This window comes from Mesoplodon mirus (assembly GCF_964341445.2).
Source record: "Mesoplodon mirus genome assembly, chromosome: 13".
NCBI classification, from domain to species: domain Eukaryota; kingdom Metazoa; phylum Chordata; class Mammalia; order Artiodactyla; family Ziphiidae; genus Mesoplodon; species Mesoplodon mirus.
The window spans coordinates 18,392,262-18,413,927 of NC_138989.1; the positions used below are offsets into that span (position 1 = coordinate 18,392,262).

Sequence of the window (21,666 nt, forward strand, 5' to 3'; positions counted from 1 at the left end):
CGGTCTGCTGGGCACAGGAGGAGCTCAGTATATCCGAAATCATTCACCCCCCACCACCTCCATCGCCTCTAGCACTGGCCTCCACGTTTGGGGACTGACCCGCTTTGGGGATGGATTTCTTGATTTCAGATCGCCATGGGCGTGCCTCTGCACCGGCTGAAGGATATCCGGCTTCTGTATGGAGAGTCCCCATGGGGGGTGACGCCCATTTCTTTTGAGACCCCTTCCAACCCTCCCATCGCCCGAGGCCACGTCATTGCGGCCAGAATCACCAGCGAAAATCCAGATGAGGCAAGTCTGAGGGCCCTGAGTTTCCACCAACTCTGACCTCCCAGCGTGTGGCAGACCCCGAACCTTAGCCTGTTGAGACATCCAGGTTCACAGTTTACAGGCGAGGACACTGGGATGCGGGAAGGGACATGCCACGGTTTATCCACATGTGATGTGTCCAGGTACCAGGCAGATGCCTTCATATGTCAGTTACGTGACAGCCCTGCCGCTGGGCATTGTGACCCCACATTACAGCTCGAGAGGTTGGGGTGACCACCTTCACACCCGGGACTTGCTGAGGCCATGGCCAAGCCCCACTGGTGGACTTTACAGACCACGTCCATCTTTGGGACAAACAGCCAGGTTTAGAGCACAGGCCCTTGGATTTCTGGCCCCATGAACTTTTTGCTGCAACATACAATCTGGTTCATTCTAAGGAGTCCCTATGTGACTTGTTCTTACTTGTGCCTTAAGATACCAACCAGCTGGCATCTATCAAGTTTACATGCTTACTGACAGTTGATTGTCACATAATCTCCATAATCTACCGCAATTTAGTTGTTTAATAACTACATTTAAGAAATTTGGGATAAGAGAGGTTTGGGTTTTTTTTTTACCCCCCACCTTTTTTTTTTTGTAAATAAATTTATTTATTTATTTTTGGCTGCATTGGATCTTCGTTGCTGTGCCTGGGCTTCCTCTAGTTGTGGAGGGCAGGGGCTACTCTTCATTGTGGTGCGCAGGCTTCTCATTGTGGTGGCTTCTCGTTGGAGAGCACGGGCTCTAGGCTCGCGGGCTTCAGTAGTTGTGGCACGTGGGCTCTAGAGTGCAGGCTCAGTAGTTGTGGCGCACGGGCTTAGTTGCTCTGCGGCATGTGGGATCTTCCCGGACCAGGGCTCGAACCCGTGTCCCCTGCATTGGCAGGCGGATTCTTAACCACTGTGCCACCAGGGAAGTCCTCCCACCCCACCCCCACCTTTTTAATGAAAGAATTTTAAACTATGGTGACTGTATTAGTTTGGGATCTTTGGCCACAGGCGAACAGTCAGTTCTGATGGTGGACAAGCAAAATGGGAAATTTTCAGAGGGTTGATGCCTTGTTCACAGGTGCCTGGGAGGATGGAGGATCACGTGTAGAAATAGCCCAGGCACCTGGAACTTTCCATCTCTTGCCTCCAGGCATGTCTGCCAAAACGAATGCCTCCATCACAAGCTTCAAGGGTTCTAATCCCAGCAAGAGGATCCAACCCACCCCCCCTTTACCACAGTTATACTCAGAAAGGGATGGGTCATCCCCACAAAGGGAATTATGTGTGTGTTAGCATCAGCAAGGGCTAACACTGGATTTCCTTACCTGCTGAAATTTTCATAATCTGGAATTGGAAATCCAACTCCTCTTTTTTTTTTTTTTTTTCTTTTTGGCTGTGCTGCACAGCATGTGGGATCTTAGCTCCCTGACCAGGGATTGAACCCGTGGCCCCTGCAGTGGAAGCATGGAGTCTTAACCACCGGACCACCAGGGAAATCCCGCCAACTCCTCTTTTATTTACACTTTTTATTATCAACAATGGCAAACATTTAAAATCAGTATGTACCTTCACTCAGCTCCATCAGTGATCACCGGTCCCAACTTGGTGGTGGTTTTTTGACTTTTTCTTTTTTTAAGTAAAAATGACACACATTGACGTGCTCACCTGGAAACACCTGCACCCCTAGTGAGAAGTATCAGTGTTTTATTCATCACGCTAAGCTCTTGGGTATGGGGGGGGGGCTCTTGGGTTTTCCTAGGATTTAATTCTGATGGAAATATATCTGGAGTAACTATTTCTTCCATTTTGCTTTTTCTGTCTGGGCTCCAGGGGTTTAAGCCGAGCTCTGGAACGGTCCAGGAGTTGAATTTCCGCAGCAGCAAGAACGTGTGGGGTTATTTCAGCGTGGCTGCCGCTGGAGGCTTACATGAATTTGCCGATTCCCAGTTTGGGCACTGCTTCTCCTGGGGAGAAAACCGGGAAGAGGCCATTTCGTCAGTATCTCCCTCCCTCCCTTCCTTCCCTCCCTCCCTCCCTCCCTCTGAGAAACTAAAAATTAGCCTGCTGCTTCAGATGCAGCAGCACTTTAGAAGGTGAGGAGCAGGCCCTATTTTAAATACCCTATGGTGAAGTCCAAGAACCCAGTCTCTCCTCTTCCCATACTTGAGATCCACGACATACGTGAAATCAGTTCACCAAGGTCATTGGTCTTGAGCTTATTACAGGTCGATCTTGAAGGAGATCCAAAGAATGTTCAAGGTGATTCTAAAAGTTTAAAAGGTGCTGAGTACTATATCCTTTTTTAATTTTTTATTTATTTATTTATTTATTTATTTTGCGGTACGCGGGCCTCTCACTGTTGTGGCCTCTCCCGTTGCGGAGCACAGGCTCCGGACGTGCAGGCTCAGCGGCCATGGCTCACGGGCCCAGCCACTCCGCGGCATATGGGATCCTCCCGGACCGGGGCACGAACCCGTGTCCCCTGCATCGGCAGGCGGACTCTCAACCACTGTGCCACCAGGGAGGCCCCCTATATCCTTTTTTTAAAAAGGTGGTGCTGGTTGGGATGGGGCTGGGGGTTCTTTTAAACTTAAATCTCATAAGTGCTTCCTGGAGAAACCTACATTGACAAAGAAGCTTACAAATTCCAAAACATCCACATCTTTTTTTTTATTGTTGAAGTATAGTTGATTTATAATGTCATGTTAATTACTGCTGTATAGCAAAGTGATTCAGTTATACCTATACATACATTCTTTTTTTTTATATTCTTTTCCATTATGGTTTATCATAGGACATTGAATATAGTTCTCTGTGCTATACACTAGGACCTTGGTGTTTATCCATTCTATATTTAAAAGCTTACATCTGCTAATCCCAACCTCCCACTCCATCCCTTCCCCAACCCCATCCCTCTTGGGGACCACCAGTTTGTTCTCTATGTCTGTGATCCTGTTTCTGTTTCATAGATAGGTTCATTTGTGTCATATTTTAGATTCCACATATAACTGATACCATATGGTATTTGTCTTTATCTTTCTGATTTACTTCACTTAGTATGAAAATCTCTAGTTGCATGCATGTTGCTGCAGATGGCATTGTTTCATTCTTTTTTATGGCTGAGTAGTGTTCCATTGTGTATATTTACCTCATCTTCTTTATCCATTCATCCGTCAATGGACATTTAGGTTGTTTCCATGCCTTGGCTGTTGTGAATAGCGCTGCTATGAATATAGTGGTGCATGTATCTTTTTAAATTAGAGTTTTGTCCAGATACATGCCCGGAAGTGGGATTGCTAGATCATATGGTAATTTTATTTTTAGTTTTCTGAGGAACCTCCATACTGTTTTCCACAGTGGCTGCACCAACTTACATTCCCACCAACAGTGTAGGAGGGTTTCCCTTTTCTCCACACCCTCTCCAGCATTTGTTATTTGTAGACTTTTTAAAGATGGCCATTCTGACCCGTGTGAGGTGGTACCTCACTGTAGTTTTGATTTGCATTTCCCTAAAAATTAGCGATCAAAACCCCTGCGTCTTAACGTTTCTCCTGCTTTGACCTGGGAACAAAAAGGTAAACACCAGTTTGGTTCATAAAATTAAACATTCTTGTGGAGGTGTCTTTTAGAGTGAAAGACATTTCATTTGAAAAGCATTTAAATCTGTCTGGTCTGGGGCGCTTAGCCATGAATTAAATGGAGTTTGCTGCTTTTGAGAGAGAGAGTTTCTTGGCCAGCTTTGAATAATTCATCTTAATCAGTGAAAAATTGAGACGCTTGGAGCAAATAAGGATTAATAAAAGGTGGGATGGTGGTCAACCAGCCCAGCTGTCTCTGAGTGAAGTGACCTGTGGCTTGTCCCACACTGTGAGTGGCCAGTAATCACTTCAGCAGAATAGGAAGGAAAAATTCCAGCTCTTGTTGCTGTCAGTGTCCAAGAGGGGGATCAACTGTCCCTGTTTTCCCAGGACTGAGTGTTTCCCGGGATGTGGGATTTCTCAGTGCTAAAACTGGGAAAGTCCTGAGCCAACTGGGACAAGTTGGTCACCTTTGAATCCAGTGGCTCAGCCTGTAGATGCAGGTTCAGGGCCCACACCCAACTTGCAGTAGCCTATTTAACACCCTCATTTATTTATTTATTTATTTATTTTATATGCTAGAATTTTCTCTTTCTTTTAGTGTGTTTAATTTTTTTTTAAGATGTTGGGGATAGGAGTTTATTAATTAATTTGTTTATTTTTGCTGTGTTGCGTCTTTTTTGTGCGAGGGCTTTCTCTAGTTGTGGCAAGTGGGGGCCACTCTTCATCGCGGTGCGCGGGCCTCTCACTATGGCGGCCTCTCTTGTTGTGGAGCACAGGCTCCAGACGCGCAGGCTCAGTAGTTGTGGCTCACGGGCCCAGCCGCTCCATGGCATGTGGGATCCTCCTAGACCAGGGCTCAAACCCGTGTCCCCTGCATTAGCAGGCAGACTCTCAACCACTGCGCCACCAGGGAAGCCCCAACACCCTCATTTAACCTCACTGCGTCTTCATTTTCTCACCCTCCCGCTGGGGTCTCGTGGCCCCTTTGTCACACCTGCTGGCAGCACGCAGGAGCATCGTAACTGGTGTGAAAGCTCTCCTCTCCCAGGAAGGGTTCTTATGCCCCCTCTTCCTCTGCTGCCTTTCCCCATAACATTCTCCCTATGATTTCATGGAGAGTGGAGGTTTCTGCCCTTTGGACTGGACACCCTGTTTGGGGGGAGGCAACCCCTCTGGGAAACGGGAGGTGGTTACAGCCAAGCACATGTGGGCTGGTGACCGCCATGCCCAGAGGGGGCCACCAGTGTTAGCCACCTACTCGTGCACCCCAGGCACACCGGACAGCTGCGTGGACAGTTAAAGAGCGGCTCGTTCTTGGGACACTGGGGGATTTTGATAGGTCCAGTGGGAGAGGGAGCAACTGGCATTGTTAATAACAATTATAATCACTGTAATAAATCATTTCATAGCAGTTAAGGTTTATTGATCAGTGACCACGTGCTTTATACAGACTGTCTCACTTTAATCCCCAAGCATCTGTGTGAAGACAGGGTTATTCCCCCATCTTCCAGATGAGGAAACTGAGGCCCAGGCAGTTAAGTCACTGGCCCAAGATTTGCTGTACCAGTCAATGCTGGAGCTGACATTGCCCCAAGCCGTCTGATTCAGGGCCCTCCCTAAACTTCTGTGCGGTTCTGACTCACTGGAAACCACTCCAGAACTCTTGATGACGCGTACGTTAATTGGGAAAACAATCCATGTGCCTTCCCCTCAAGGAACATGGTGGTGGCTTTGAAGGAACTGTCCATCCGGGGTGACTTCAGGACCACCGTGGAATATCTCACCAACCTCCTGGAGACTGAGAGCTTCCAGAACAACGACATTGACATCAGCTGGTTGGATAATCTCATCGCCGAGAAAGTGCAGGTGGGGAGCTGCACGTGTCTCCCCTGGGGGTCCTGGAGCCCTCCTGGCTCCCCGTGGCTTTGGTCACTGTGGATACTGACGTGCAGAGTCTCTCCCAGGCCGAGAAGCCGGATATCATGCTTGGGGTGGTGTGCGGAGCCTTGAACGTGGCCGACTCGATGTTCAGGACCTGCATGACGGATTTCTTACACTCGCTGGAAAGGTGGGGCCCCCGGGTACTTCCTTTCCCCTTTTGGGATATGTGTTGATGGCACATAAGGCAGAAACGTGCTTTATTTGGGTGTAAATCCATCACCAAGCAATTAGTGAACCTCTCCTACGTGTTTGCCTCTGTAGAATTCCTTGGATAAACCTGGGCTGCCCTAGAAGAGGCTGGGGTAGGGGGCAGGAGGGGAGGGATACTCAAGGCCAAGGCAGCCATCATCCTATAGATGGCAGTGCGCTTATTCGTGCTGACCTGTGCAAGGTACGTCGTAATGCTCGGAGTTCAGAGAAGAGGAGATGGATTTGAGAAGCAAAGCGGGTTATAGGTCGCCTCTACAGATGGTTCTTTTTTTTTTTTTTTTTTTTTTTTTTTTTTTTTTTTTTTTGCTGTACGCGGGTCTCTCACTGCTGTGGCCTCTCCCGTTGCGGAGCACAGGCTCCGGACGCGCAGGCTCAGCGGCCATGGCTCACGGGCCCAGCCGCTCCGCGGCATGTGGGATCTTCCCGGACCGGGGCACGAACCCGTGTCCCCCTGCATCCCCCTGTTACCCGTCCTGAGCCGTCCCAGGCCATTCAGCAGAGGCAGGCGGACTCTCAACCACTGCGCCACCAGGGAAGCCCTACAGATGGTTCTTTCCCAGACCCTCACCTGAATCAGGTGACCAGTGAAATGGACCCTGTGGAAGTGGCCAGGAGCTCCCTCTCAGGATAGACCAGGGTTTCCCAACCTCAGCACCAACTGACCTTTTGGGCTGGGTCATCTTTTGTGGTGAGGGCTGTCCTGTGGGACAGGGTAGGAAGTTAGCAGCCTCCCTGGTCCCATCCATAGCTTCCCCTCTCCCCCTGGAAGTCAGGACAATCAAGTATGTCTCTAGATATTGCCAGATGTCCTCGGGGTAGAGGCAAACCCCACATTGAAAACCACTGTGGTAGGCAAAGGAAACTACTGAAAGGGAACTAGAAGGGCGAAAGTTCTTAGTGCTTGGATAATAGGCTTTTGAATGGTAACAGAATCACAGTCTGTGCATTTGTTTCTTTCATAAGCGGGTGGCAGAATTCCCACGTAAGGAATTTTTTTCACGAAGAAGCAATATGGTTATTGCTTCTTAGAGGAACCTTTTTGAAATGTCACCTCCTGTAGCAAGAGCAGTTTCCTTAAGTTCTAAGGGACGTCAGGCTCCTTGGGACTCTCCATTCCTTGCCTTTTATCAATCGGGTGTGTTGATAGTTAGACGAGGCAAAGAGTGGGTGGTTTTTCATATCCAGGGGATGGATGGCTGCGGAGTTCTTGGTCACTCCCAAACTGACCACAGGTCTGTCTTCTCTCTCAGGGGCCAGGTCCTCCCTGCAGACTCTCTGCTGAACACTGTGGATGTAGAATTAATCTACGGAGGCGTTAAGTACATCCTCAAGGTAAAGGTCCCTGTTAGATGTCTCCCACACTCTGGTGGCTCTAGGGAGTTTTATTTCTGCAGTGGGCCATCCCTGCAGTGGATTTTCTCATGCTTGGTCCCAGGACTCCCCGTGCAGTCCCGTGACCTTGAAATCTAAGGCCCTTGGATTCCAGAACCCGTAGGCTTGAGCCACGCACACAAGGCACATTAGAGCGTGTATTGGTTTCCTGTGGCTGCCGTAATGAAGTCCCATAAGCTGGTGTCACTTCAAACAACAGAAACTTATAGTCTCTCAGTTCTGGAGGCCAGAAGTCCAAAATCAAGGTGTTGGCTGGGTCATGGTGTCTTTGAAGGCTCCCAGGGAGCATGCATTCCTAGCTTCTGGTAGTTGTGGGCAGTCCTTGGTGGTCCTTAGCTTATAGGTTGTCACTCCAGTCTACCAGTCTCTGGCTTTGTACGGCCACCTTCTCTGAGTGTGTCTGTGTCTGTCTGTCTGTCTTCACATCCTCATCCTTCTGTGCCTGTCTCTCTGGGTCTCTTCTCTTACAAGAACACCAGTCAGACTGGATTTAGGGTTCAGCCTAATCCAGCACAACCCCTCCTTAACCAACTACATCTGCAAAGACCCTATTTCCATTAAAGTCACAAGCTGAGGTTCCAGGGAGGACTTGAATTTGGGGGGACATAATTCAACCCCTTACAAAGTGTGAGCTGGACTGTTGCTCAAGAACAGAGCGTCTGGGTGCATTTCCCAGAGACTGGCTTTGTCCGCGTCTCTGCACTGAGAATCAATGTGTGGATTTCTGACTGCTTCCGGGTCTATCACCGGCATCCCTGGAGCTTGTCAGGGTTGCTCTTCTCTGTTGGAAGTATCTAGTTACCCGTCCTGAGCCATCCCAGGCCAATTCAGCAGAGTATCAAAGAATATTTGAGATGTGCGAGCACAAGGTGAGCCCCCCGGGTCCAAGTCGGGGTGACTTTTGGAGCGATGTGTCCCTGGGAAGCCAGGGCTTCCCCAGCACTTCCCAGCCTCACATTCCATGGAAAAGGCAACAGAATTTTTATTTTCTCTTACTTGATTTTTAACATTGCTGAGCATACATTGAACTTTCAACTTTGGAGATTTTCAGGCTTTGTTCGGCCAAACGAGTGTGTTATCCACATAACGTGTGTAAAATCGCTTCCCTTTTGCCCCTGATGCTTCCTGGCTACCTTTGGGGGCCTGGGTCCCCTCAACTTGATTTTAAATATGACACATGCTCGTTGCAGAAAATTTCAAAACAGCAAACAAGCATGAAGCGTCAGAAAAACAGTCCACCATGGGGGAGTTCCCTGGTGGTCTAGTGGTTAGGATTCTGCGCTTTCACTGCTGTGGCCCGGGTTCAGACGTTTTAGCAGACCTCTTTTCAGTTATTTTTTCCTTATGCATTGATCTTATAAAGTCAAGATCATAGTGCAAATGTTTTTACTGCTTTGATATTATCATGGCCTATAGTTTCCCCCTGTTATTAGCAAGTTTTCCTTAACATCAGTTTAGAGTCTGCAAGCACGGTCCAATAGAACTTTCCGCAGGTATGGAAATGTTCTAAATCTGCTCTGTCCAGTATGGGCCACCTGGGGCTGTGGAGTACTTGAAATGTGGCGAGTGTAACTGAGGAGCTGAATTTTACCTTTCATTTAATTTTAATTAACTTACATTTGAACGTCTGGCTAGGGGCTACCATATTTGACAGTGCAGGTCTAGAACATTCCATGGCACACCCACTGTTGGAGAGCTCGTTTGATTCTAGGTTTTCCCGTTACCATAAATAACGTGGCAATAAATATTCCTCTATTTCTTGCCATCTTTTGTCACTATATATATATTTTAGAGGTTGAGGGCTCTTTAGGGTATTAGTTTTCTGAGAGAGAGCACATACTTTGAACTGAGGGCCAGGTGGGGCTGGTATTTCAGATTGAAATGCAGAGCCGAGGCCAGGGCCTGGCCGTGTATGTCTCCTTCCAGTGTCCCAGATCCACTGTGTGCCCCTGGGCAGGGCCAGGTCTAGCGGGCAGAGCCCTAGTCCATGCCCAGGTCACTGATGGAGGCCCCAGGTCTGCCTCACCCAGAGCAAGACCCCCATCTGCATGGCTCCCAGGGCAACCCTGCTTGGAGACAGGATCAGAAGAAAGCCCCCAGCCCTCAAGGGCACACAGTGGACAGTGATGCCCGGCCTGGGACTACACGTGCGGCCGGCAGCCACTAGCCCACCCACAGGGCAGGTGTGGCTCGCTGACCCCGGGCTCCCTCCCCGTCGCTGCTCCCTTGGGGTGAGTGAGGGCTGGGCCTCGAGAGGTGAGGTGTCCACCCCAGCACTCCCGCTGTGGACACTAGCCTTTGCTTGTGGTCAGGGGGGCCAGGCGGTTCTCTGGGGGCACAGGGCCAAGCAGGCATCCTCATTTCAGGTGGGGGCATTGAACTGTCCCCACAGGTGGCCCGGCAGTCTCCAACCACGTTCGTCCTCATCATGAATGGCTGTCACATCGAGATCGACGCCCACCGGCTGAACGACGGGGGGCTGCTGCTGTCCTACAGTGGCAGCAGCTACACCACGTACCTGAAGGAGGAGGTCGACAGGTGTGTGGTCGTGGAGGGCACACAGAGCCAGCTCTCCCCTGCGGGTCTGAGGGTCTTAGCTAAGGCACCTTCTCTGGAACATTCTGGGGCTCCTGGAGAGGTTAATCTCTTGGCTGGAATTCCATGCAGCTGGCAGGCATTTATGGGAGGCTCCCAGGAGGCCCTTTTCTAGTGACTTGGGAGGATTGAGAGCCGAATGGGACATGACTCCCAGCTCCACGGCCTGCAAGGTGTGTGCTGAGTGCCAGAGGCTCCGGGTCTGAGCTGCAGTGTCCACACCCATCACATCAAGGCTTGGAGAAGATGAGACCGTCCGATTAGGGAAGGGGCTATTTATTGAGCATCTGCTTACACCAGATGCTGGACTAGGTGTTAGGATACAGCCGTGGTCATGACTCATGGAGTCTGTCGGGGAAGAGACACATCGAGCAAGCAGATGGCGGCAGGAAAGCTTGCTCTGTGTCTGGATGGGTGGAGGACGGGGTGATCCGGAAGCACTTTGCACACAGGGCATCGCGTGTCGTCCTGGTCCAGCGTGTCTGACCACCCTGAGCTCACACGATGAAACAGACCCGCCCACCCCCACGGAAAGGCAGCAAAGACCCCCCCGACCAAGAGAATAAGATGGGGAGGTGTGGGGCTCCAGAGGCCCCGTGCCTGAAAAAGCTCCAGCTAGATTCCCTTCCGAATCCTCAATGGAAGAAGGTGGACTAGATTCATCCCAGATCTGTGTTTTTTTTTACCTCTTTTTAACCCTTGTTCTATCTGCCAAGAATGTTCAAGATGATTATAAGCTCCATCCATGGGGCATGCTCTTGCCAGTTCTAAGGTGAAGGCTTTCAGTGGGTCAGTATTTACTGAATAATAGTGATTGATTGCTTTCTCTATGCCAGGGCCTGTTGGAATTATGTCAGGCAAAGGAACTAGTTTTCAGCCAGTAAAGGGTCCCACCCAGCTCACTCCCAAAGTCTCTGCCGTAACTGTCAAATGCTACCATTTGGGAAAAATGAAGTAAGTCCCTCAAACCACACACAGGGTGATGCTCCCGGCTGCCTTTAGGTAGGGAAGATGCTGTCGAAACCCTGACTTGGGCACCTGGGTCGATGGTCCTCCCCAGTCTCCCCACCACCTCCCCTGACTCCTTCTCTCTCCAGTTACCGAATCACCATCGGCAACAAGACTTGTGTGTTTGAGAAGGAGAATGATCCCACGGTCCTGAGAGCCCCTTCGGCGGGGAAGCTGATACAGTACATGGTGGAGGACGGGGGCCATGTCGAGGCTGGGGGCAGCTATGCTGAGATAGAGGTGACCGCAGGCCCCCTGGGAGGGGGGTAGGGCTGCAGCCAGGTCTCCCTTACATCCCATCCCCCAGGCAGGGCCATCTGCCAGTGCTGCTTCACCTAAGCCAGCAGACCTCCCCTCTCACCTGGGCTGTCATCTGCAGATTCCTAAGAGAGCCATGTGTGTGGGGTTCAGCCCCAATTCCCTGCAATATCCAAAGGGAAAAAAAATCTCAAAAATGTGTACCTCCCCAGGAGTGAGTAAGAACCGATGAATGATCATGATGCGGACAATTAAAAAGTGGTAAAGCCAACAGAAGCAAAGCACTTCCCACGTGGCAAGCACCATTCTAAGCATTTTTATCTGTCTTTAATTACCTTCTTTAATCTTCCCAGCAATCATGTAAGTTGGACACAAATGGGACCCCCATTTTGTACATGAAGACACGGGGCCCAGGCAGGCTAAGGAACTCACTCAAGGTCGCACCAAGCCAGGATTCAAACCCGGCCTCCATTCTCTGCTGCCCAGGAAAGTAGTGATTTTTGTAATGAAAACGCAGCAGCGGTAGTAGCTGACGCTTGTCGGCCTCCTACTGTGTGCCATCCTGCTTCACCCTGATCAGCGCCCTGTGAGGCAACACTGTCATTTCCTCCCATTTTACTGTTGGGGAAACTGAGGCTCAGAAAGGGGAAGGCATGTGTGGAGATCACAGAGTGATGGGTGGGAGCAGGGTTCCATCCCAGGCCTGGCTGACTTGGGTGCCCAAGCTGTGAATTTCTGACCAAAAGGGTGGGACAGTCCTGTCGGTCTGCAGCCCACACGTGATAAAACTGATCATGTCCACGTGGCCAGACTCTCAGACCAGTTCAAGGGGGCTGATGACTGTACTGCAGTCATGTTCTTCATTCCCCAGAGGGTTTTCTCACTGCCTTTAAAAACCGGAGCTGGTCACAAAATGTACCGCATTTTAGGAATGTGTGTGTCAGTCACCCTACATCGTATGATTCATCTGTATTTCTAAGAGAGAGGCCTTCCTTTGGAAATAAAGACCAGTTTCCACGTCTGTAAAATGGGCACAATGAACACCTGCCTCCCTGGCTGGCTTTGCAGATGGAAAAAATTTATGCCCAGTGCTGTGCCTGGTACACAACAGATTGTGTAAATGCTGGTTCCCTCTCTACCCTCCGCTTGAACTCTGCCCACGGAGTCATTCAATGTAAATGACACAGTCCCTGCTCCAGAGTTACTAGTTTGGGGTGACACAGGCCAGTCCTAGTGGGCTCCATCTAATTTCTTCTTTCTGCAAAACAGGTGATGAAGATGATCATGACCCTGAATGTGCAGGAAAGTGGCCGGGTGAAGTATATCAAGCGCCCAGGGGCTGTGTTGGAAGCAGGCTGTGTGGTGGCCAGGCTGGAGCTTGATGACCCTTCTAAAGTGCACCCGGTATGTGGCACCTGGCACAGCTACCCCGTGAGCCAGACTGGCTTGTGGCCCCGGCTCTCCTGCCACCACCCGCTCACAGCAGCCAGCACGACGGGCATAGGAGTGTGCCTGCCTGTGCTCACATCCTTCTCAGCAGCTTCCTATCCCACTTAGAATAAAAGCCATGTGTTTCCGATGATCTCCAAGACCCCCCTTGAGCTGTGCCCTGCTTTCTTCCCTGGCTTCATCTCCTCTCCCGCTACCCCTCCCTTAATCGAATGCTCCAGAACCGTCCCCCTAGGGCCAGCTCCCTCTGCCTGGAAGAACTTTCTCCCAGACGCTTACAGGGGAAGGGTTCTTCCTGTGAACTTTGACGCAAACATCATCCCCCCGGTGCGTTATATAGAGCCGTCATGTCTCCGTGACATGACATGACTTACCCTCCTAGAGTAAGCCAGGTCTGCGGGGAGGTGGCTCGCCATTTATGCATGTAATTTTGTTTTCTCTACAATAATTAGTGTATATGCCCAGGATAAAAGAAAACCTAGAAAAGCATTTCTAAAAAAATCAAATCGACTCTTTTCTTCAGACTATTCTGTTAGTTTCATTTGTTTTCTTCTCCTTCTTTTCATTATTCTTTTTAGAGGGTTCCCAAAGCTAGAAATAGACTGAGCTTTGTTAGATCACCAGGAAGGTCTGTGCCTGCTTTGTGATTCCTTTTAGCAAACGTTTCCTGGGCTAGGTTCTTGAGACAGCTCCCAGCAACAGGTCAGGAGGCTCACAGATGCCCTGAGAAAGAAGGGCAGATAAGCCTTTGTAATTCAGCTCAGTAAGTGCAGTCAGAGGGACTGCCCTTGGCCGCTGGCTGTGAAGGCCCAGGTGGAGAAGCAGATTGTGGAGAAAGGAAACCCTCCGGTTAATCTTCAAGAGTGAGAGGAGCCTGCAGGGTTGGGAGTGGAGTTGAGGGACGGGAAGCTGAGGGTTCTGGGCCAGCAGAATAGCATGCCCCAGCTCCTGGGTCCCAGTGCCTCACACAGTTGGTGTTGAGTGGATATTTGCAGAATAAATTAACAGACGAATGGATACATTAAGTCAGTGTTTCCCCTTTGGGGAGCTTTTTATTTGGGGATCCTTTAAGGCTAAATGTTTATGATTTACAAAAAGCACGGACACTTGCATGAGAGTTTCCTAAATTTTCACTCTGCTAGGCATTCATCTTTGGGGTTCGAGTGAGACTGAAATAAATGGAAAAAAACAGGAAGATGATCTTGGTTAGAAAGCAAAGCAAAACAAAAACATCTGTCGACAAAAATAATAAAGTCTTTAATAGGAATAGAAAAGAGTTTTTAATAGGAATAGAAAAGAGTTTTATTTGAACCAAACAGGACCATAGCCCGAAAGACAACCTTTCAGATAACTCTGAGGAACTGATCCCAAGGAGCGTTTTTTTCAGCACAGTTTTATGTCTTGTCAGAGCAACGAACATGAAACAAGTCAGGGATACATTCCTTCAAGGTTTCAAGACACACACACACACACACACACACACACACACACAGAACAGATCAGCACGTACACGACGAGTCCATATGGCCTTGGCACCTGGTTAGGGAATCTTATCATCAAAGGAGAACCAGCACTGGCATCCGAGGAAGGGAGGCATTTCATCTTTATTTTTAACATGGACATTCTTTACTTCTGGTCCGTGCGCCCTTTTCTTTAATAATTAAAGCAGATGTACAATGTATGTTTGATTGGCTACAAACTGGCTGCTCTAGTTAGCATGAAATTCAAGTTAACTCATGTAGAAGCCAGAATGACTTCCCCACATCTCAACATGTGAACATTTTTTTTTTATCACATCTAACGCCCTCCAGAATTATTTGGGGTACATAATTGATGCTGACATTTGTAAAGGCAAAGATTTGGAAACCACACACAGGGGTGTGAATGTAGCAATTTTAACTTTCCAATACAATGTTTTCTTCTGTCCCCCCCTCCCCCGCAGGCTTCATGATAACCGCATTATGTGTATTGCGTATATTGTGTGTTGGCAGCTTTGCCTCAACCCTTGGCTTGTATGTCTCATTCAGAGGCCACAGTGGCCTTGACCTCTGACTCCTGTGGTGTCTCATCAGGCTGAGCCGTTCACGGGAGAGCTGCCCTCCCAACCAACGCTGCCCATCCTCGGAGAGAAACTGCACCAGGTTTTTCACAGTGTCTTGGAAAATCTGAGGAACATCATGAAGGGCTACTGTCTGCCGGAGCCTATTTTTAGCATCAAGGTGGGTCACGTGTGCAGGGTAGGTGTGTATCACACACACGTGCATAGGTCCGTATGAAGAGCCAGGAGATCCCAGAGATCTTTATTGAGGTAAGAAATGAGAAAATGATTCATCCTCTGTTGTTTCTATCAAGGACCCATTCTCAGGAAATTCCTCAGTTTCATTGTAAACATCAGTGTATGTTTCTCTCTGATTATAAACTGTTGTAAAGGGGACATTGCTTTTTGGGGTTGGGTTCAGCTCAACGCTGAGAATGTTCACATAGTAAATTAAGAAAGGAGTCGATGTGGGTCACCCTCTTAAAGAGACAGCGAGGAAGGGGCTTTGTCCAGAAACACAACTCTGTTCATCATCCCAGGGTCCCGTTGTCTGTAGAGAAACAAGTCCTCAGATTTTCAGACCTCCGTGAAAGACCCATGCTGCTAAACTCAACTGTCAGTAACTATAAAATTGTGCTACATCCCAGAAAAGCCAACCACAGTGATGGTGGTCATAGTAATAACTCAGCCCTTGTCCTGTATGTGCTATGTGCCATCTACTACTCTAAGTACTTGAACCTTATTAAGTCATTTCACTGTCCCAACACCCTAGGAGGTAAGAACTGTTATTATTTCCATTTTACAGGTGAGGAAACTGAGGCACAGAGAGGCTACAAAATTTGCCTGGTTTCACCCATGAAGAGGCAAAGAGGGGACTTGAACCCTGGCCCTCTAGCTTCAGAGTCCATGCACTTAGCCCCTAGGTTATGCTGCTTAATTGCTAGAATTACAACATTTTTTTAAGTCTTTGCACTTGCCTGTGTGTGCATGGTTTCATTTTTAAACCTTACAACCATGTTATGGGGTTGGCGCCATTATCCTCCCCATTCAAAGACCATCAACAGTTCTGCTTCCGGGTGAGCCGGAAGCACTGCAATGCAGCTGTTAAGAGTCTCTGAGTCTGCCTGAGTTTGCATCCTGGCTTTGCTTCCTACTAGCTGGGTGACTTTGGGTAACTTGATTAACCTCTCTGTGTTTCAGTTTCCTCAACTGGGAAATGCAAATAATGATTATTCCTACTTCGTAGGGTTATCTCTGAGGATCAAATGAGAACAAGCAAATCCAGGTCCTAGAACAGTGTCTGGCACAAAGCCAGTGTCCCACAAATGTTCGCTTTTCCTAGGGCCTGGTGTTCTCTCCCCACACCAGCCTGGCTGTTTGGATGCATGGAGAGGGGAGTGGGGCCTTCCTGGGTCGGGAAACTGGGTGTTCGTTCCCCCTGTGGTCAGGGGACCATTCTACTCTGGACTGTTCTACAGGCCACTGGGTCTAGATATTTGGCCACTCAAGTGCACGGGGCCTGGATGGGCTGAGTGTGTCAGCCGCCCTGTGGTGGGTGGCCGTGCCCATGCCCCCAGCACAGCCTTGGGCCGACTCTGTGCTCCCCGCTGCAGCTGAAGGACTGGGTGCAGAAGCTCCTGATGACCCTCCGGCACCCAACGCTGCCACTGCTGGATCTGCAGGAGATCATGACCAGCGTGTCGGGCCGCATCCCCGCCCCCGTGGAGAAGGCTGTCCGCAGGGTGATGGCCCAGTACGCCAGCAACATCACCTCGGTGCTGTGCCAGTTCCCCAGCCAGCAGGTGGGTGCCCCCCACCCCCACTCCAGCCCCGCTGGGAGCTTGTCTCCCCATCAGTGCGGACGTCCGGTCTCTGATCAAATCGGGCTTCACGAGACCCACTTACACCCGAGATGCTAGGGACTGAGAGTTTTCTTTCACGCCTTCTCTGCAGAATCGCAGCATTCCCCCCAAAGCAACAGTTGTTTAGAGGAACATAAACAGTTATTAGGCCTCACTCTGTATAACTCGGCTTCGGAACAGGAGTAAGCAGTTGGCGCAAGCAGAGTGAGCGTTTTCCAAAAATACGCTGGCTGACACAGTAGAGGACATTGTGAGTTCTTCTTGCCAGCGTGTAGCACTGATTCTCCCCCTCTGCTTTGTGTAAGGTGACAATCTTGGGGCTATACATATATATAATATTTTTTAAGAATGGAAACCATTCCCGGGTAGTATCAGAAATCTCTAATAATTCTACAATGGCCTCGTTTTGCTCTTTTTTGGGGGTGCTTTTATCAGGCATTTTAAAGGAAATCTGCATTTGGAAGAGCCACCTCTACCTTCGTGCCCTCTGCCTGGTTATAAGGGCTGCCTCCCACCATCACCCCACCCACATATCAGCAATCTGGGGCGCCCGAGGACAGTGTAAGTCAGTTTATTCCCAGAGGTCAACCTCTAGGTTGGAGTATCGTTCGGCCATAAAAAGGAATGAAATACTGATTCATGCTACCCCAGGGATGAACCTTGAAAGCATGATGCTCAGTGAAAGAAGCTAATCATTAAAGACCGCATGTTGCCTGATTCCATTTATATGAAACATCCGGAACTGGCAAATCCATGAAGAGGAAGTAGATTAGTGGTTGCCAGGGGCTGGGGGCAGGGGGGTTGGCGAGTAGCTGCTAATGGTTATAGGATTTCTTTGGGGGGAGAAGAAAACGCTCTGAAATTGGATAGTGGTGATGGTTGCACAACTCTGTGAATATACTACAAAGCACTGAATTAACTGTACACTTTAAAAGAAGGGGGGTGGGGCCTCCCTGGTGGCGCAGTGGTTGAGAGTCCGCCTGCCGATGCAGGGGACACGGGTTCGTGCCCCGGTCTGGGAAGATCCCACATGCCGCGGAGCGGCTGGGCCCGTGAGCCGTGGCCGCTGAGCCTGCGCGTCCGGAGCCTGTGGTCCGCAACGGGAGAGGCCCCAACAGTGAGGGGCCCGCATACCGCAAAATAAATAAATAAATAAATAAAAAATAAAAGAAGGGGGGTGGAATATGATGGTATATGAATTCTATCTCAACTAAAAAATAATGAAAACAAAGCTCTCAAGGACCCCAGTTGAGAAAAATACACGTTGCAACCTTCTAGGAATTTGTTATTGATGCAGGTTTTTCATTACATGTTTTTTGTCACCACAAACAATATGCCGATCGCATTAAATCTAACTGTAAAAATAGGGCCCCCATACCCAACACCCTCATGCTCCCTGGGGTTGGAAATTCCTTTCTCCTCTTTCCCCAGAGCATTTGTATTTGTGGAAAGGGATGATACAGTGGTGTGTGTCTTTATGTGATTGTTGTCATTCTGAGCTCTTGAGTCCTCAAGCCACATGTTGAGTGGGGTGTACAGAGCTGTTTCTGGGTGGCCAGAGGGCTTTGGGGCTGGAATTCTATATTTTTTAATGGGATCTCCATGGGAGCCTGTGGTGGGTCCTTCTGGTGACTTCTGCATGGCAACCAGATTGTGTGGTTTGAGTGGCCAGACCTGTCCTGTTTTCCCATGCAGATAGCCACCATCCTGGACTGCCATGCGGCCACCCTGCAGCGGAAGGCCGATCGGGAGGTCTTCTTCATGAACACCCAGAGCATTGTGCAGCTGGTCCAGAAGTGAGTCCTGGGCCCTCCTTGGGGTGTGGTTATCACACTCAGTTATCCATGTATTGCCCCAGGGTGGTGCTATCTTAAGGGCAGGCTCAAACTGGGAGACAGTACCTGGGGTCCGATACCCCAGTTACAGCCCCAGCACAGCCCTTCCTAACAGCAGAACAAAGCAACACCCTTTACCTCCGTGAATCTCAGTTTGCCAGTCTGTAAAATGGGGATAAAAACACTTCACACACCATAAGTCATTTTGAGCTATGAGCAGATTGATTTTTGTAAAGTGCTGACACATAGTGAGTCCTTGTGGTAGCTTTGATTATGAGACAGTGGGATGAGATGGCTTTATAGGCTGTAAAGGATTATACAGATTATCCTTGCGGTTTTGGGGGATCCTTGCAAAGGAGGAGTTGGCAAAGAATTTGTATTTTATCTTAAGTAGTTCTTGAGCGGGGAGAACTATTCTGGTGATAAAAAGAACTGCCCTTTTGCATGAAAACTCTACCCAGCAAGAAAGCTTTGCCTATAAGGACAGAATCCAAACATTCTCAGACTTCAGCGGATTAATTCAGCGCATATTAGCCATGTGCCAGAAACTATCAGAGGTGCAGAGGATATAGGACTATAGGAAAATGCCGTCCTTTTCAGGGCGCTCCCTGGCTCATGGGGACTCCTACTAACAATATAGGATCGCAGCTGAGGAAGGAGATTTGAGTTTGGATTCCCCACAAAGTGAGAGTCACAGCTGAGGGCTAGGAGGGGAATCCCTTCCCCGGAACACTTTGACCGCTAACGCTAACCCATCCTTCAGCAATGGAAATGCCTAGGAGAAATGAACAAATGATAAAGGAATCAAATTCCATAGCAGGTTTTTGTGTGTTAAATATAAATCTCAAAGCTCTGTCTTACGTTGTGTTCGTGTGTGTTTTTAAAATCACATCTGAATAAAAGAGTATTTTAGGTTCTTACTCTCTTTTGTTGCCATTTGGTGATGCTGGGGTGAAGCTGCTTTCAGCTTCCCTAAAACTCAGCATCACATTCTCTTAAAAACTCAATTCCCTGTGTTCTGAAATAGTTTAGAAGAGGAAATGGTTTAAGGAACATCCAGGTTACCATTTGGTTTTAAAAGGGAAGTGAGGGGGCTTCCCTGGTGGCGCAGTGGTTGAGAGTCCGCCTGCCGATGCAGGGGACACGGGTTCGTGCCCCGATCCCGGAAGATCCCACATGCCGCGGAGCGGCTGGGCCCGCGAGCCATGGCCGCGGAGCCTGTGTGTCCGGAGCCTGTGCTCCGCAACGGGAGAGGCCACAGCAGTGAGAGGCCCGCGTACAGCAAAAAAAAAAAAAAAAAAAAACAAAAAAAAAAAAAAAAAAAAGGGAAGTGAAATTTACACAGGGATCTTTGGGTAAATGTCCTTCAAGTTTTGTTTTGTTTTGTTTTCCAATCTGTCTTTATACATTGAGTGGTTAATTGAAAATTTTTGCTTTTCAACCATGCATGCAAGGCTGACCCCTTTCAGCATCCCAACTCTGTAAGTGTTTTTCCTTCTCTATGGGGACGGGCAGGCATCATCCAAAGGCTCAGGCTTGGCCTCTCATTGGATGTGTGACCTTGGGCAAGTCATTGGTCTCTCTGGCCTGCGGAGTTCTTAGCACAAATGAACTAACTCACACATCCCTCCCAGGCCTAAAGATTAGAGGGAGCAGCCTCCAGTTTCTTTATTAGTGTTTTCTCCTTTTTCAAATCATAAAAGTCCTGGCTGTGGATAACTCCGGCACCCCAGGAAGTGGAGTTGATCACTAAGGCAGCCTTCCCTTCCTCCCCAGATACCGCAGTGGGACCCGGGGCTACATGAAGGCGGTGGTGTTGGATCTCCTGCGAAGATATTTACTGGTTGAGCACCATTTCCAACAAGGCAAGAGTCGCCACCGCAAGCATTGGTGACAAGCCCACGGGGGCAGGAGGGGCCCCGAGCCTTACCCCACGTGGCCTTTTGTCTCCCTGCAGCCCACTACGACAAGTGTGTGATAAACCTCCGGGAGCAGCTGAAACCAGACATGTCCCAGGTGTTGGACTGCATCTTCTCCCACGCGCAGGTGGCCAAGAAGAACCAGCTGGTGATCATGTTGATCGTAAGCAAGAAAAGTCGCCCTTTACCCAGAGTGGGGGTAGCTCAGGGCTCCACCGACTTTTTCTGGAAAGGGCCAGAGAGTAAATATATTAGATTTAGCCCAGGATATGGTCTCTGTCCTGACCTCTCAATGCTGCTGTGGCACAGTGTAAGCAAATGGGCATGGCTGTGTCCCAATAAAACTTTGCTTATAAAACTAGGCAGTAGGTAGGATATGTTGACCCCTGGGGAAGATCATGACTAACCCACAAAGCACCTACTGTGTGCCAGGCACTCCTGACATGCTTTACAAATACTAACTTGTTTAATTCCCCCAGCAGCCCTAGGAGGTCGGTACCGTTCTCATCCTCCTTTGACAGAGCACAGAGAGGTGAAATCACTTTCCCAAGGGTACCCAGCTTATAAGTGCAGAGCTGGGATTTGAACCCACAGCGTGGCTCCAGAGTCATGAGCTATGATTAGTCAAGGGGTATTGGATTCCGAGTCTTCTGGTAGGGCTTTCACTTTGCCTTCTTGGTGAAGCGTGGAATGTCTTTGTTCTTATTTCTCCTCCTACCGGGTAATAATTAACAATCCTTTATAGCTAAAAATTTTTTTCCTTGACGTGACTTAGAAAATGCAGGATCAGCAGATAGTAGCAGAGACTTGGGCTTGGCTTATAGCAGGAAGGGGTCGGCAGATTTTTTTCTGTAAGGGGCCAGAGAGTAAATATTTCAGGCTTTGGCCATGCAGCCTATGTTGAAACTACTCAGCCCTGTCATTGTAGCGTGAAAGTGGCCGCAGACAATATGTGAATGAATGAGTGTGGCTCTGTGCCAATAAAACTTTATTTACAAAACTGGGCAGTGGGCCAGATTTGGGCCTGGGCTTATAGGGCAGTTAACACCCTAACAAGATGGATTCATAAATATTGATATTTTTGTAAAGAATCATTTAAAAATCTCCTAGTGCAGCATGAGATTCTCTTAATCCTGGCTGTACTTGAGAACCACCTGGGGTGGGGATGGGGGAGCTTTTAAAAAATACAGATGCCCAGGCCCCACCCTTGGTCCATTAACTCAGGGTTTCTGTGGATGGGGCCCAGGCATTAGTACTTTCTGAAAGCTTCTCCAATGGG

At 49.0% G+C, this 21,666-nt stretch overlaps 1 protein-coding gene across 2 annotated transcripts in view; it reads left to right on the plus strand.

Annotated features, from left to right (window-relative positions):
- The window catches only part of ACACB (acetyl-CoA carboxylase beta), a 121,667-nt gene that overhangs the window by 56,601 nt on the left and 43,400 nt on the right, over positions 1-21,666 (plus strand). For both annotated transcript variants that reach the window (XM_082640282.1, XM_082640283.1), the window contains 13 exons: positions 130-291; positions 2,130-2,293; positions 5,596-5,746; positions 5,845-5,948; positions 7,282-7,363; positions 9,816-9,961; positions 11,116-11,266; positions 12,554-12,688; positions 14,806-14,952; positions 16,385-16,573; positions 18,329-18,429; positions 20,245-20,333; positions 20,426-20,550. In XM_082640282.1, the coding sequence (XP_082496408.1) occupies positions 130-291; positions 2,130-2,293; positions 5,596-5,746; positions 5,845-5,948; positions 7,282-7,363; positions 9,816-9,961; positions 11,116-11,266; positions 12,554-12,688; positions 14,806-14,952; positions 16,385-16,573; positions 18,329-18,429; positions 20,245-20,333; positions 20,426-20,550 (1,746 nt within the window). The remainder of the gene's footprint in view (positions 1-129; positions 292-2,129; positions 2,294-5,595; positions 5,747-5,844; positions 5,949-7,281; positions 7,364-9,815; positions 9,962-11,115; positions 11,267-12,553; positions 12,689-14,805; positions 14,953-16,384; positions 16,574-18,328; positions 18,430-20,244; positions 20,334-20,425; positions 20,551-21,666) is intronic.